The sequence below is a fragment of the Ascidia mentula genome, chromosome 2 (assembly GCF_947561715.1).
Source record: "Ascidia mentula chromosome 2, kaAscMent1.1, whole genome shotgun sequence".
NCBI classification, from domain to species: Eukaryota; Metazoa; Chordata; class Ascidiacea; order Phlebobranchia; family Ascidiidae; genus Ascidia; species Ascidia mentula.
Genome location: NC_138567.1, coordinates 8,092,433 through 8,108,685, shown reverse-complemented (window position 1 = coordinate 8,108,685; position 16,253 = coordinate 8,092,433). Strand labels below are relative to the sequence as shown.

The 16,253-nt window shown below is 40.9% G+C and overlaps 2 protein-coding genes across 2 annotated transcripts; one reads left to right on the top strand and one right to left on the bottom strand.

Annotated features, from left to right (window-relative positions):
- Positions 1-111: 111 nt before the first annotated feature.
- LOC145890613 (meiosis regulator and mRNA stability factor 1-like) lies at positions 112-15,219 on the bottom strand. Its single transcript, XM_082981729.1, has 32 exons — positions 14,887-15,219; positions 14,671-14,767; positions 13,912-14,504; positions 13,696-13,855; positions 13,477-13,559; positions 13,305-13,422; positions 12,863-13,029; positions 12,484-12,662; positions 12,182-12,299; positions 12,080-12,114; positions 11,954-12,018; positions 11,343-11,440; positions 10,846-11,021; positions 10,510-10,590; positions 9,816-9,911; positions 9,695-9,748; positions 9,342-9,446; positions 9,179-9,227; positions 8,846-8,957; positions 8,415-8,506; positions 7,900-8,031; positions 5,259-5,401; positions 4,816-4,949; positions 4,144-4,346; positions 3,665-3,895; positions 3,328-3,476; positions 3,160-3,244; positions 2,775-2,881; positions 2,299-2,459; positions 2,019-2,152; positions 1,248-1,773; positions 112-910 (listed from the first exon to the last, which is right to left on the bottom strand). The coding sequence occupies exons 1-32, from the start codon at positions 15,115-15,117 to the stop codon at positions 801-803; spliced, it is 4,824 nt and encodes a 1,607-aa protein (XP_082837855.1). The 5' UTR covers positions 15,118-15,219; the 3' UTR covers positions 112-800.
- LOC145888900 (uncharacterized) lies at positions 6,064-7,418 on the top strand. The gene is made up of 4 exons (XM_082979771.1): positions 6,064-6,195; positions 6,398-6,539; positions 6,743-6,913; positions 7,228-7,418. Exons 1-4 carry the CDS (start codon positions 6,064-6,066, stop codon positions 7,416-7,418), a joined length of 636 nt encoding a protein of 211 aa, XP_082835897.1.
- Positions 15,220-16,253: the final 1,034 nt, after the last annotated feature.

Below are 16,253 nucleotides of genomic sequence, written 5' to 3'. Positions count from 1 at the left end.
TTCAATGACCAAAGTGTGAGCGTGAAGTTTGCGACAATTTATTGCATTGTTTCAAATTTAACATTACACAACCGGCCGTTAGCAGGCCTTTATATAGTTATCAAGAAAAGAACAAAATAGGGCTAAAGAGAGAACAACACTGGAAGCGAAAACTGTGCATTCACCAACTGTCGTCCTGACAACAGCGATAACACATTCAAACTATGTTTTAATAGAAAACAAGTTTACAAAATACGTGCGGAAAACTGTGACACGTACCTGGTGCTTATGAGTAACAACGCAACGCAAAAAGGAGAAGTACGCTAACAACACGATCGACGCAATTCCAGCACCGAAAAGGGCATCTTAAGGGCAGTTGTGACGTTACGTATATGACGGTATGGCTGGGAAAAAAACGATATCGACCGCTTTTTAGCATGTAAAGAATACATTTTTTTGTGCATGGCAGTGTGAAATAAATGTGATTACACTGCACAATTGAAATAGCTACGAACACGATGCAAGCGAGAAAGAAAAGAAAACAACAAAAGTGTAACTGCATTGGAGGTGGCACGTCACAAAATGATAACGGCAATCTCTTGCTTAAACATGATATACTATTTGATCACAGTACGTAAAGCAGAACAGGAAAGCTAGCACGGTGAACGTGGTACAAATCTAAATCTATTTCACGTATTAGACACGAAAGCGCATATTTGGCAATAGAAAAATACGCATATTTCTCGGCAAGGTAACAGAACGAGGAGCTGGCTTGATAATGGCGTGCACCTTTTCATTCACAATGTACTCGTTGAAGCGTTTCACAATGTGGAAGGGGCGGGAAATGCGGTTACCAAATGAAGAGGACTTGCAGTGGCGGCCTGCTTGCTTTGCTCCAGAAGGCGAGATTCGTCAGACGATACCTTCGAGTCTGCAAAGGAAAGAAATTGGATTTAGAAGTTGTTTTGAAAAGGCGTTTGTTCAAAAGCGCCAGTGTGAAATGTAAGTATTGATCATGTCCACTGTTTATGTATAGAGTCACATTTTTTGTGTTTCAGAACTTGTTTTCATTGGGGCCGATATCGGAAAATCGCATTTCAGCTTTTTTTAGTCTGCCTTCTAACGCCCTAGTTTGTGGTTGAAACGGCGTACAAAGTTTCACAGAAGGCAGAAAAATTACATCCCAACTCCATTGATACAAAACTTTAACTGTGCTGTGGACATACCAACATGGCGCGTTTGGTAACAACTTATGTAACCATACCAACCTTCATCAGTGGAAAGCGCCGAATCGGGAGAGGGAGTGGAGGATATGGACGTTGTACCAGTTGGCAATGTGATCACACTCAAACTGAAACGACGTCTTCCCGGTTGCGAGTCGCTGCTCCTCTGAAATATATCCTGCAGGGGAGTGCACGACTTGACCTTGAGATCGCCGCCCCCGGCAAAGGGCGCATACGACGTGAGTGGTGACTGGTACGATCCCTCCTTGAACTGGAAGTACTGGCCGCTCTGCGAGGTCACGTAGTCGCCGCGGCCGGCTTCGCACTGGTATTGGTGGTACTGCTCGGCGCTGGGCTCGAAAACGTAAAACGGGTCGGATCCCACAGCGCCACGACTCTCAGCGGCGGGGAAGTCCCTCGCTGCGGGTGCGGAGAAGCCGTGAGGTGAGACTTCACGTCGCGTGGCAGCGTGGCACTTGGCTATTGGCTGGTATGGTCGGTAGCTATCGTCGCGTCTGACTGTGTTCAGACTCGGAGAAAAGGGCACGTCCAGTTTCTGCGCTTTGCGTGGCTGCAATGGAGATGAGAGAGCTGCGGAATCAGTTCCAGTGTACGCAGAGCATTTGATTGAGTTTTGTGTACATGCAAATTTACCGAAATAACCATGTATATTAACCGACGATGTCTATGAGGCGATGGGCGAAATATACATTCTGAAAACTATCAGACTGTTCTTGTCAGTGAAAGCAAGTGTTGGTGTAATTCTCGTTGCTACGTAGATACCACAGACATACAGAGCAGGAATTCTAAACTTACCGAAGCGCAGTTAGAAATTATTTCTTGGAGGGGAGGCGGTTTCGATATGCCGCTTGGTGGCGCATCTGCGCTGTGAGTTTGTTTCGACAAATGGATTTCAGACGTAACTGTCACTGACGTAGACAAAGGCCCGTCTGCAGACAAGAACGACAATTTAGGCGCGCTTAACATCTTTTTCAAATCTTGAACACAAGTGATTTTGTCCAAACGTCAACAAGGGAACGGCCCGAGTACAAACAGACCGAAGCCTAAACCGGTTTGAAATCACACCAAGACTTACGCTGCATGTGGTTGCGCAGGACGACCGTCTTCTTTATGCCGAAACCCTTCACCATAAGGATCATGGAGAGAGCTCGTAGCATCGCTTCACCAGATCGAAAGCCGTGACGTTCCGCGTCCAGCGCCTCGCCATAGTGAGCGCGATACGCTCGATTGAACTCGCTGCAACGAACGGGGAGTCACAATTCACTCGGAAAGTCGTTGGAGACATGAAACTTTCAAACTTATGACAATGTTATTGAACATAAATAACGCTGTTGGTCATGATGTTACTAAGCTATTATGAATCCTATTAAGCAGTGGTTGTTGGCACCAAAAACAAAACACGTATTTTTGACAAACCAGTTAGTTCACTGGTTGTGGCCGATACTTTTTATACAAGCAAAGAAACATTTTAAAATAACTTCCGAATTTTCCAGAAGGGTTATTTGCGGAAGGTTCGCGGTCAAAAACACGGCGTTGTTTCGATGAACTTACCCAAGTGACATCGATCCGCCATGTTGAAGAAGAATTGATCGGATGCGTTTTGCTCGTTGGTAGATTGGCTTGAGGGAAATGACTGTTTCGCTGTCGTTCGTCTCAAACTAAGGCACATGAGCCATCAATTATAGCAGACAAAATGTGATAAACTAGAGTATGACGAAAGCTCAGCCCAGCCAACGAGACAATGGACCACGCAATTTTATTCCACAAGAAATCAAGGAAGGACCCCCGTTAAAAAGGATTAGAACCAAAGAATGGTACATTTAGGTCATACAATTAAGCCTGAAATAATATTCTTCCTAAAAACATTATACACTAGTTGAACTGGTACACAAATAATTATCGCATTAAAGGAAAATGGTGCATTTTATTTCCGTACCTTGGCTACAGCCGATATAGCTTTCTTTAGCACATCGAGCAGTGAAAGAAACCCGTATTCCCCGGGCGTGATCTCTTCATGGTACCTTCAAATACCACAAAAAAAACGTTGTCACTATCTTTTTCCAGTGCTACATAACTACAATACACCATATGGACATTTAGGAACCTGTCCCTGTAGGCTTGGTGGAGCTGCTCCATTTCGGCTTGGTCCACGTTTAAATCGAGAAGGAGAACGAGAAGTTGGGCACAAAGAAGTCGAATCGGTTTGCGTTCGGCTTGTTTGATGAGGAGCGTCCCATCAAAATCGTGCACGATCTGAAAATGGAATTCTCCATTCACAATCCTTATTTCCGTTAAAATAAAACGCAATTGAAGTCGTCATGCCTTTTATGGTGGCAATGCTAGAAAAACAAGGTTTCATAACCAACAGGGATCATTAATACAACAGCAATAGTTAAATTCAATCAAAACACATTCAAACACAATTATCACCCAAAGCCAACCTTAACGGCGTGCGACAGGCGTCTGCCGAGAGATTCGATGCTATCGCAACCATAGTAATGCGGAACAAGCGGGAAGCCGTATTTGTGGGAGAATGAGGGTTGGAGACGAGCCAAGGGCATTTGCACAGACTCCCCGTCAGCATGACGCAGCAATCCGATGATTTGCGAAGTCAGGACTTTTAGTTGCTCGTCATCAGTAAGTTGCAGAAACTTTTCAGTGCCATCCACAACCTAAACGTATGGAGTTGAAAAAACAACAATAACAAATACTTTTGTGGAAGGCATATTACGTTGCGGCATAAAAACTAGCAGCAGACTTGGACTTTTAACTCCACAACTAGAAAGCATTGTTGGAGTCAAGGCTGCGAATAGGATTGAGATTTCGAAAAAAATAAGATTACGATTCGAAATTACTATTCACAACACACTGGAATTAGTAAGTCACTAAAATTTCCATCATTTTACTGACATGAGTTTACCTTTACAACGTGGGGCAAGGATTCGAAGAGATCGACCAGCTTGTTGAAACCGTAGTTGGACAACTTGCATTGTCTTCCGAACTGTCGGTGATAAGCTGGCACGAACTCAGTGAACGACATGCGACAACGATGTCGGGATTTTAGGATTTCTATGAGCTCGCGCGAAAACTGGTTCGCCCTCTCCAGTTCCTCGGTCGTTCGTTCTGAGTTAAATATACGTTTGTTGAAGTTACATTTGTATGTTACTTACGCTACGCGATCTGATTTAATAAAACTAAAGCGGCTGCATGCTACCATCGATAGACATCCGAGCGTTTCAATCACTGTTTGAGGTAATGGCTAAATAACGTAAATTAACAAAATAGCGTAGTGGATTTCGGTTTTATCTTCAAAAAGTTGTTTTTCACTCCAAAAGGGTGTGGTTTTCTATACAGGATCAGTTTAAACCTCAATCTGTGTAGGGGTTGGTGGTTGCATATGTGTTGGATTAAGCAGCGTATTCCAAACATTTACGCAGGATCAAATAGACAAATGCATGCTTCTGATATAACATATGTTCTTTTTCCGCGGTACGGGCATTTGCTAGGTCACTGGTAAGTGGGGATATCCACATGAGCAAACTTACATACACATTCGACCTAACCAGAAAACCCGAAACTGACCAACACCCACCTCGCGACGGCAGCGACAAGACGATGTTGTCTCCCGTCCCAGACACACAGATGTTTCCATCGGGTATATCGTCAAGTATATCGGAAAGCACGCTCACCCCGTAATCACGCAAGTTCCAAGCACGCCCGTATGTCCTAATGCACGCAGTGAAAAGTTTGCATTTGGCAAAAACACAGAAAGCAGTACAACCACGATATAGGTTTATTTTACAGTACAGTACATATACGTTTTTGGCCGATTTTCTTTCATGAAACTGCCGTGCTATTTTAAAACTATTTTGCATATTCTTTTACCATTTAGTTGACAATTTATTTTGGTAATTGTGACACCACAATTGGAGTTTAAAAGAGTTTAAAATTTATATTTGCAATAAGCATTGTTATTTTGAACACTTTAACACAGATCCGCTTGCTGCAGAAAACCACATAGGGTTTTGCGCTTACTTGAGATACATGTCGGGTAGCTGTGCCATCAGAATTGCTTTGTCGGGCGACGCCTTTAGGATTTTGATGATTTCGTGGGTGAAGCGTTTTACCTGTGAGCGGTGAGTAAGCGTCACTAGCTGGTTGGGCGAGACACCCATTACCTGTGGAAACAAGAAGAGGATTAATAAAAACAAACACAAAAAAAAACCTTACGTTTGTTTTCATGGCCACATATTCTCTAAGTGACAAGAATCTTATTTTCACGAGCAAAAAATACAAATTGTGATGTTTGGGTTTGTTTTGACTTTTTTGAATATATTGTCAGGTGGTTCAAAATAATCGATTTTAAAATACTGCACTATCTTAAAACCACAGTAAATTATTCTGTGTACAGTTATATTCATGTCGTACATGTTCATATCTGTGTTTTTTTGGGCAAAAAGTGTATGGGAAAGTGGTTGAGCAGCAAAACGATTTTAAAAAATAACAAAACATATTAAAACATCACAACCAAAGTTCCTTAAAACCATATGGTCACACAAATATCACGACCGCGACCGCGAATCCCTACAATGTGAACCAAATTCCCAAATTTGGGAATGAAATGCCGGTTCAAAGGCAAGGCAATAACCAGCGTCCCGATATCAAAGACGGACGATCAGAAAGGGAAGACAATGGAAGCAGGTGCGAAAATGGCGATAATCGATGTTTGTTATCATAAGCTGAACATTCCATCACAAAATAGGTAAGCTTCAGAAAATTTGGGAATCATTCCGTTTAAGTTACTGTCGGGTAAGCAGGAATATTGGCAGCTCAACAAATGATGGTAAGTACCTGGGATCACAACTCATCGAGTCGGTTAACGAATTATTTTCGACAGGATTTTAAAGCGCTGTGCGTGTTTGCCGCCTGTTTTGTGATGTTCATAGCACCCTCCGACTCGTTTTTGAATAAGGTAAGTTACGTAAGTTAATTACCAAAAAAATGTACATAACATTAAGCGTTTGGAAAACATAATACAAATTAATTTTTCGTAATATGAGTTAATGGGGAAGTGCGTTTTTTCAAAATTTCGCAAAAACGCACAAATAAAACAAAAAAAATTAACTTTAATCGCCAAGCAACAGTATCGACATTAAAAAGGTATTTTGGTGCAGAATTGTCCTTTTACCGTGGAGCAGTGCCAGACAGAACCGTACAACAAACTACGCTCTTGTAAAACTGCCATTGAAAACCCCAAGAAACTGCATGAACTCTCATCATCGTTTCTGTGTTCAGAACGTGACGTCATCGACAACGGTTCGTTTAAATTTGTAAATAAAAAAAATAAGTTTGGAACTTCGCATGTTACAGCGCGAAGAAAAATTGTAAATCAATTGCTATCTGATCTATCTTAGGTAAAATTTTGTCGTATGTAAAATACGCCAGCGTAACAACAACAAAAGATTAATTTAACGTAATTGTGGAACGTCTTTTGATTTTTCTCTGCTGCGGAACGGAAGATCGCGCCAAAAGATCGAGCGGTTCGGAATTGGGAAACCACACTTTGGGCAAGAGATCGACATCGGCCACATGCAACCTGTGCATGACACGTGCCCTGCAACAGATCATCTACGCGGCTGAGGACGCACAGTACGGAACAAACAACATGCTCGAATTGTTGCACAACCCGGGTAGGTTTAATGAAAGACCTGGATGGAGATTTATTTGAGCTGGTGTCCTCGTTTTGGTTTATTTGAGCTTTGTGATCGTTAAGCACTAAGTTAGGACTTTATAATGGTGTATTCTGTAACATTAACCAATAACGTTTAGCTAAATGAAGTAGGGAAAAGGTTATTTGTAAGCACAATATGGTTATTTAAATTTTCAAAATAAAGTTGTTCAATCTACATTCACGTTGGCATTAATCAAACCGTATCGCGACATTACAACAATTGGGCGAAACGGGAAAATTGTGCTAAAGAGTAAAAAACTGAACTTTGTTTAGCCGAGAACCTGTACCAGACATACTCAGTGCAAATATGCGACACGACCAAAACCACCAGCGCGGCAGGCAAAACGCACAGATGTGGAAAACAAATGATTGAATTCCAGGCTGCAGTGTGGGCTGATGACGATTCTGTGAGGGTTCAGAAGGTTCGTTACCCAACCAACTGCGCATTCCAGTATTCGTGCTGAGCAATGGATTTGTATTGGAATTAACTTGTATTCTGTAAATTTGTTCAGCTTGCTTTAGGTCTGATGCAACGCGATATTGTTTTGATAAGTTTAGCGACAGCAGTTTCGTGTAAATAGCTGGAATCGTTCGACTGATTTCGTATTTTAATCCAACTTTGCTCGGTGTTTTTGTCATGAACTCTCATATTTTGCCTGAAAAACCTTTGCCAAATGCCAGCGCCGTTTTGACGAGTTTGACCTGATTAGCGACGATGTTATGAAATAAATGATGTAAATATAGATGAACTGAGTGTGTGGTAAGTTTAATGCGTTTGAAAAACGAAAATGCACTTTTTTTTCGGCTCGGGACCCACATAATCAACCCAGTTCAAAAAACTGCCGTTACTAGCGTTCGGTTAAGCTTGATTCCATTCAGCCGAACATTCGCAACGAAAACAGAGCAATGCGGCCCATCCCACATAAAACACGAATATCCACATACCTGCACGACGTGCGATATTGTGGACAGAAGTTCAACCACATCTGAGAAAGCGCCGATTCGTAGCGCATGGCCGAAACGCGTCTGGTAGGCGGCCCGGAAGTCTACGGCTGGTATACAACAATAGGGATGCGCCTGTGTAGAAACAACATCATGAAACAAAGATTTTTCGACCGTATCGGGACAGGTGTCGCGCGTTACAAAGGGCGAAAAGTTCGAGAACGCGCCTAACTACTGCTTGTCGGCGTGAATCAATCGCCTTCTTCTCGTTGGTTGCTATGGTAGGGAAGATTACGTGCGAGCAACCATTGATACCAAGGTTACGCCATCATAGGCAACGGCGAAATTGATAAATGCAAAATTACTTGACAAATGAGCTCCAATTGAAGGAAATATAGGTTACAACTTTAGCAAGAGTTGGGGAAGTGTCGACACATGTCGCAAAAGCATCAAAACAGATGTAACATTTCATCAATATGACACAACAACACAAAGCAACTCCAGCGTCACAAACTGACCTTCAGCAGTTCCACTATTTCTCGTGAAAAGCTAACTGCGTTTGATGTCTTGGATCGCGAAGAAGTTGATATATCGCTCGCAGCGTCTGAACCTGAAATGGAAAAGTTGCACAAAGCACAGCTTTAATCGGGTGAATGGCTTACTCCAACGTAAATAAAAATTTTGCAGGGGAAAAAGCACGGTGAAAGACACATCTAAAATTGGCTATTGTTGAACTGTCATATACCGTAATTATTTCTGTCTAATTTGTCCTTAATTTAGGCTTGCGACAACTGTGTTTTCCGACCTTTGACATAACTTCTAAAACGGTCGCAAAATCTATCTTGAAGATGCAATGACCAAACGTGCAAAAATAAATAGAACAGCAAAAGGTTTAAAAGCACTGCTCATCACCGTGCATATATGTAATTGTTGGCAACAAAGTGCTTACCGGCGTCGCTGTGTGGTTGCGACCACACGATAGATTTTGTTCCGTCCTCTAATATCTGCACACCGGGAACGTAAGATATTTGATGCTCGAGATAAACGCCCCCGTCCATGTCCTACATACAATAAGATCAACCTGGGATGACAGAAGTTTGCTATTATTTTCCATTCACATACAGACTGCGCGTAACGTGTTATGTGTTTTTGGCCGTTTTTTTTTCATCCAAATTAATGATTTGTGGCTTTCCCGATTGGCGTGATATTGTAATGATTAAAAGCTATCCTGTTTTTCATTTGTTTAAAAAGGCTATGTGCGTTATGTATTATAAATAACAACCTGTGGGTACGGGAATATCCCAAACTCAGCTTGGTAGCACTGCTCAAACCTGCAAAATACAACAAAAAGATAAATCGTACCTTATTGCTGTACACAGAATGGAAAGGGTTCAATAAAAACGTAATTCCGATCACATTAAACCGCGGGTCAAGTCTTTATTTACCCATGAAGGTGGACAATTCCGTTGTGCGAATGAAGCAAAGCGTGCAGTTTGGCCGAGAATTCTCGCAAGCCAATGTCGATCTTGAGGTACCCGTTGGGTGCAGATCTAAAACCGTACACCACTTTACTATTTTCTCCAGTCTAGCAGAATGACTGGAGCTGTGAAACCAGGACGTAAAAATTAAGGATTTTAATCCACTAAGCGCATTTACAGACAAGCTCTTTACTCCAGCGAAATCTGACCATCGATTGGGCACCGTTTTAGCGCCAGCGACAGAAATTATTAAGAATGCGGGCATCATAATTCATGTAATTTTGCTTCTTGCAAATGCAAAGCAGTGACGTGTTGCATACCTCTCCGGTCGAAAGTGCATCTGACAAAGTGAGTAACTGGGCCGGTCCAAGGTTCTGTAAAAGTCGGTACTTTAAAGCATTGACACATGTGTATATTCCCGACAGAAAAAGTAACACCTACCTGTTAAGCACCACATACACGCCATCGGGTCGCTCGTCCAGCGCCAAGAAATCTTGTAGTTGGTGCAAGGTGCTGAACTTGATCTTTCTATGGAAGCTAAGAAACGTGTAATGTTTACAATAGGAAGTTAGAGCCTCCTAGTACACAAATATCATAATAGAGAATCACACGTTTTTTTTCTATTGGCGATTGAAACGACTAAGCTGCGCCAAAAACGTTCAAATTCTTAAAAGATTAGAAATCGAAATAGTGAATTTCTGTGCAGTCAGTAGTCCCGACGGGCTACGTGCACTGTTACAAGATTGCATTCCCAACATTCCACTGCCGAATCGGTAACAGTAAAATGGACGTAGTGAAAATCGAACGTAGAAACACACAACGGTCGCAGGAGGTGACGTTTAAGAACAATTCAAACCACTTTACTTTGCATGTACGAGTCCAACATCTACGTCCTTAGTTTTAGTGCCTAAATAACTATTTTTAGATGTCAGAAGAACAGATAATTTAAAATACAATATGTCTGACAGCAACAGCAACATAATATGTGAACGAAAAGTGACGAAAACCGGGACGCCATGGAATGTTGTATTGGCGATATGGAAAATCTTAACCAAGCAACAACCACGCTGCTTTATTTTTGTTGCTTCGACTCAATACTGAAATTATATTAGGGTTAGATTCTCGAAACACGCACCTTTGACTGTACAGCGCCATGAGTTTCTGAGAATGAATACCCTCAGATCCAAATTCTTTCAATATAGGGAGCAATTCTTTTCTGCAAAACAATGTTTCTGCTGGGTGACCGTCGTCAACTATTTTCATGGGTCGCAACATAAAAGGCGGGGATTCAATTTATTTCAGTACTATCTTATGAATTTACCTCAAACTCGCCAAGCAATTACTCTTAACATTATTACCCAAATATTGTGGGTTCAGCCGCACAATTTTACCAATTCGCTCAAAAAAATTGTTACGGTTTGCGGAACGTTAAATGAAGGCTCCTATTTAAATAATGTTAACGGCGCCTTACTTTAAGTTGGCGACGTCTTCGTTTTGTCTCTGTGTGATGGTGACGAGCACGCGCTTACTGCCGATCTTTCTCCTGTGCAAATGTTGAAGAACGCAAGAAGCGGCGTTCACGTTGGGCACTGTGACGTCACACATCACGGTGAAGCGGTTGTGAGGGCGGATTTGCAGCTTCCATATCTGAACGTTAAACAATTTAACATCGCGATAAGTCTGAATGTGAATGTCCTGGTTGCCCGGTTTGAGCGAACGTGCTACATAGGTTTTCCGAAACAATGTACAAAAAGTATGCCGGTTAAAAGGTAAGGTTCGGTATTTTCTAAAAAAAAAATTTTACCGGACCAAACGAATTTAAAAATGATATTTCCGCGCCCAAAAACAGCAAGCGTTACGTCACACCCTCCGCAGAACAGGCAACACATGATATCAATATTTAATCGGAGAAGTGTTTCAACCCCCTTTACAAAGCTATTGCAAATTGGTTTGGCTTCGACCACTTACAGACGTGTGTTCCGTTATCATGTCCCACACAGCTTCCTGAATGGCTTTTACTCCCAGCTTCGAATCAATGTTACTGATGGTAAGTTGAACTCCGTTTGCTGCGCACAAACACAATTCATGTCATTTATGTGAGCTGCATTCAGATGACCACAGTTTCGTCCTATTGTGTCTCATCAGTGCAGATTGGTGTGACTATGGATGATCTTGGCCAGGCAAAGATTTCCACTTTGTGGTGACTGTATACAATCACCCTCACATGTTGGGCACCAAACTGGGTGCAACCATTCGGAGAAAACTAGTTGGAAACACTATGGCCAAGCAAAGCTCAACCAATTGTACTGTTCAGACCCTGCTGTCACAATAAACCAATATTGCTTACTCAATATTGCTTACAACTCATATCATTTGATTGGACATGACGTTCAACCCATTTTGACAATGACTATGTTATAATATAGATACTGGGTGTGTTAGAACCACTAAGCCATACATGTTAAATTTGAGGCAATTGTTTCTTTCATGATGCAAACTTTACAACATTGACCCAATAGTTGTGGGTAAATTTTTTTGTAATATTCGGTCTATTGGATCAAACTGCAAATATATTTTACCATCTTTGTAGATGTGAGGGTTGCGAATTTGTTCAGTGTTGTGGCCATCATACTTTCGAGGTCTCCTATTAATTCAAGTACAGTACACATTAAAAAAAAATGATGGAAACTCTACAAAATACTTACGTTGGAGTGGCTCTTTGTCTGGAATCATGATAAACCTAAAAAAATTAAAAATCTCGCAACACCATGGAAAAGTTTTTTCGCCAAAATTATAAATATAAAAACCTGATTTCCACGATTTCTTGGTGTGAAATGTTTGGAATGCGCAGACAGATCACTTGTTTTGGGCATAACAATTATCTTTGACCCCATCACTGTTTCCCCATTCAATCTCTTCAATGACCTGAGGAAACATGCTACAGGTTATAAGAGGTCAATCAAACAGTTTAAGGGGGGAGTAAATTCATTGTTACAAGTTTAATAACAACGTTGAATGTAACTAAAGGAATAAAGCTACATCGAGACCAAAAATTGTTTGGGTAATTTTGAACTTCAAGGTAACAAAACCTAAAATAAATGAGGAATACCTGCGAGCAAGGTCTTCGTTGCTGAATTTAATGGTTGCAGTTGGTGGGTGAACTTTAATCACTTTTCCACCACAATTCTCCGACAACTGCTTTAGTTTGTTTCGAATTAGGTTTATGTCAATGTTGGCAGGAAGGTTGGTGACAAACAAGTGTGTCTCAGAGCTTGCACCAATAACCTCCTTCACAAGAGAAAAGAACATGTTATGGTGCCTAGCTAATAACTGGAAATCAAATAGCACAATAAACAGCTTTGACACAAACCCCAAGTCATTTGTCATTCACATATATTTTAAACTAATACCAATGATTTATATCAAAGTGCAAATATTGAAATATCATATTAGTTAAGTTGCACTGTTGAAAGCCATTGTCTACTCACCCTGCAAGGATACACAGTAGGAAGGTCAGAAACAAACTCCTCATATGACACAGCGGTGTTGGCTGCTTGTACCAGGCTGTCAGACGATGCCAGAGGATGGATAAGAACAACAAAATACTTATGTCTGTGTCTCAGATCGCTCACTTCAGATGTGAAGTTGCAATCACCTGCAAAACACATGAAATCCTGATTAAAAATTTACAAGATTATTCTGTTGATTTAGTGTCAGTGTACATGATTTAATATCCCAGAACATTTCTGAATAAATGTAATAGATTCAAGTAGGAATGTAACTTCACATGCATCTATAAATGCCAATGACAGTCACTATACATGCTGACTGTGATTAATGCAAATAAGCGAAAACCTAATAAAACAAATGTTGTTTGCCCAGTGGTGCAACATACAGCACATTCAACATTACACCAAAATGTAAACAAACCTGTTATAAGAATGACTGTAGCAGGTGCTGAGTGAGCTTGGGCATATCTTCTAATGCTCTGCCGCAGTTTGTCATCGGCAGCATTCTTGGCAGTTGCATTCACATGAATCACATTCACCTAAGTTAGGTAAAAACTTAATATTGGCACCTAAGATTTGTTACTACAAGTTACCTGTGCATTATTGAGATCTTGAATGACATGCTTACTTTCCTTGTTAATGTCACACACAGCCATAAATTCAGCTTCAGCATGGTCTGATAGACAAAGTGGCACAAGTTAATTCCAATGTATACAGGTAAAAATGCATTTAAATGCTTTTTAACATGGCACTTAACGCAGTAAATCGAAAGACTTCTACAAACGAATGTTTGTCTATGTATCAACACTAACCATTAAAAAACTTTTCTCGGATTTTGTTTGCAATGGCAGAAGCCGATTTCCCATTAGGCACAGCGCAGTTTTCAATGTCCCAAAATACACCAATCGGAAACATGTTCTGCTTGTCAGTGCCAGAATTACTGGTTGAATCAGAGGTGAGGTTCATTCCAAGCTGGATAAAAATGATAATCAATACATGCACAAAACTAGAGGGCAACCAAAACAAACCTTCCGCAACAACACACTGTGATCCAAACTTTGGTGTGAAAAACCAGTAAAAAGCATTGCAGTGATAAACATGCAGCACACACAATGTGAACACCTGTCATGCAATTTATGTTTAAACTCGTCACAATTTTCACATCGTTTGCACAGCAAAAACAGTTTCTCAAGTTGGTCGTCAAATCCACACAAGTGCGAACATTGTTTGGATGAATCAGGTGTGTCAATTCCAGAATCCAATTCTGGAATATGGTCAACTTTATTCTTCACACATTCGAGTGGAAAATATGCATCGTCTGCGTGTGGCTCAGCAACTATCGGTGTAGAATGACATTGAAAATCAGCAGTGTCACAATCAGGTTGTGTAATGTGCTTATGCTCTGTGGCACAGTCACTCTCACTTTTGTCAGGTGGCAGTTTAAAATCATCCGGTGTCATTAGAGTTTTGCTTACAGAAGAAGTAAGTGTCACTGATGCCGTGGTAATGGGCAGGTAGCTAACAGCAGGGTCATTTTCAACAACTGGCGGTGACATTAGCCACTGAGGTAAATTTGTGTTGCGTGGATGAATAAATTCAGGGGTTCCTGCAGCAATAACCCCTAAAAAGAAGATTACATTGTTATGTTTGCAGAGAAAAGGAATAGGGTGAGATCAATCAACTAGGAATTGCTGACTTTTTGTGCAATGTTGTCACAAATACATAAAATTTAAACCAAACATATGCAAAAGTCAGAAAGAGAAGAAGTTCAATTGCAGTGTTTTTACCTGGGTTGATTAAATTTTGAGGTAAAGTAGTTGGAGTCAGAACCACTTCTTGTGCAGATGCTCCACCATAAGCACCTTGCCATGACATAGCAGCACCCTAAACAGGAACAAATTGAATAAGTTACAAAACAGAACCACGACAGAGCAATTATCCACCAAAACCTTTTAAGAAGGATATATGGTTACCAAACATAACTTCCGCAGAACTTTAAATACCTGTGGTGAGAATGTGAAAACCTGTGGGCACTTTTGCATAGGGACACTGAAAGAGGAACTCTCTTGAAATAATGTCACAGGGCTTCTTGGTGCCGTGGAATAAGGGTAGAGACACAATGATTGTTGTGATTGTAACAAAAATGGATCGTAAAAGCTTTGTACCGCACTGTTTGTTTGTTTTGGTTGCACAGCAGTGGATGCTTTTGAAACATTACTTCCAGCATTGCTCATAGTTACCTTGCAGTATCGGCAATTTCAGCAACAAAAGCATATATAAATCATTGATGTTTGTACATACAGGCTAATACAACTTATCTAAGTCCCTAACCTGTAATGCACTGAACTGATAATGTTACAAATTCGTCCTGAGGCTTAAGGTATACCTGCGAGGCAACACGTTCCCTCGAGCAAAAGATTACGACCATTGCCGGTTGCCGCTCAAGTAAGTCTTGCAAATCACAAGCAAAGAATACTACATCTCTTGACGTGAAACGCTTGACTGCTTTGCTTGATATGACGTCACGCAATAATTTGTCACCACAAATATTAAAGGAATAGCGCGATTGTTCCTGTAGCATTTTGGCTTCTCAACCTTTTCCGGTCAAGTTCATCTTAATGTAGGCCTAAGTTTTATCCATGTGTTGCACAATGAATTTTATTTTGTACAACATTTATTTTCGTACTAATCATGACAAATTGTGCCAATCTTTTCACAGGGATAGTCTGAGGGATAGTGTTCTATTAAACATGTTAACATACCTTCCAGCCCTACACATACTAAGTGATATATGCCTTGTTGAAATGCTGTGTGATTCCGTGCAGATAATGTCAATGTTTGCTTGTAAGCGTGAAGGTCAGGAAAAAATTATTCATTTTGATCCTATTATAAAGGACACATAGTAAATTCAGGTATGACTCTTAAAGAACGCAGCATAAGATAGTATGAATTGAATTACACTACGTTATTACAAGAAGGGCTCGCAGGCTACACCAGGAACTTCGAGTGAAGTAACTTCACCGAGTGAGGTCATAAGGTGAAGTCCCTTCACCGAGTACGGTGATCGATGAAGGTAATGATGGGTGCAGTTGCTTCACTCGGTGAAGTTGAGTGAAGTGACTGCACCGAAGCGCACGTTTTACACTCAACCCCTGTTGCGAATGCAAGAACCCAATTAACAGACGCACATGACTATCTATACTTCGACTATCGGAAGCTTCTTGGTTGGTTTAGTCACGTGCCGTTATACACTACTTGGGTTAAAGAACAAAGGTGTGGTGTGACATAAGCATAGGAGAACATTTTTTGTGGTAAACAGGATGTTAAATGAATCACTTTACTTGAGAATATTCGATGGATAAATCATTTG

What these genes read in the sequence shown, in the direction of transcription:
- LOC145888900 (XM_082979771.1), top strand. Translation starts at nt 6,064, where the DNA reads ATGGTAAGTACCTGGGATCACAACTCATCGAGTCGGTTAACGAATTAT. An exon ending in CCGACTCGTTTTTGAATAAG is followed by an intron (nt 6,196 to 6,397) that starts GTAAGTTACGTA and finishes ATTTTGGTGCAG; the next exon opens with AATTGTCCTTTTACCGTGGA. An exon ending in ACGTGACGTCATCGACAACG is followed by an intron (nt 6,540 to 6,742) that starts GTTCGTTTAAAT and finishes GCGGAACGGAAG; the next exon opens with ATCGCGCCAAAAGATCGAGC.
- LOC145890613 (XM_082981729.1), bottom strand. Translation starts at nt 15,117, where the DNA reads ATGAGCAATGCTGGAAGTAATGTTTCAAAAGCATCCACTGCTGTGCAA. An exon ending in GAAGACGTCGCCAACTTAAA is followed by an intron (nt 10,591 to 10,845) that starts GTAAGGCGCCGT and finishes ATTGTTTTGCAG; the next exon opens with AAAAGAATTGCTCCCTATAT. An exon ending in CTTGTCGCTGCCGTCGCGAG is followed by an intron (nt 4,347 to 4,815) that starts GTGGGTGTTGGT and finishes TATTTAACTCAG; the next exon opens with AACGAACGACCGAGGAACTG.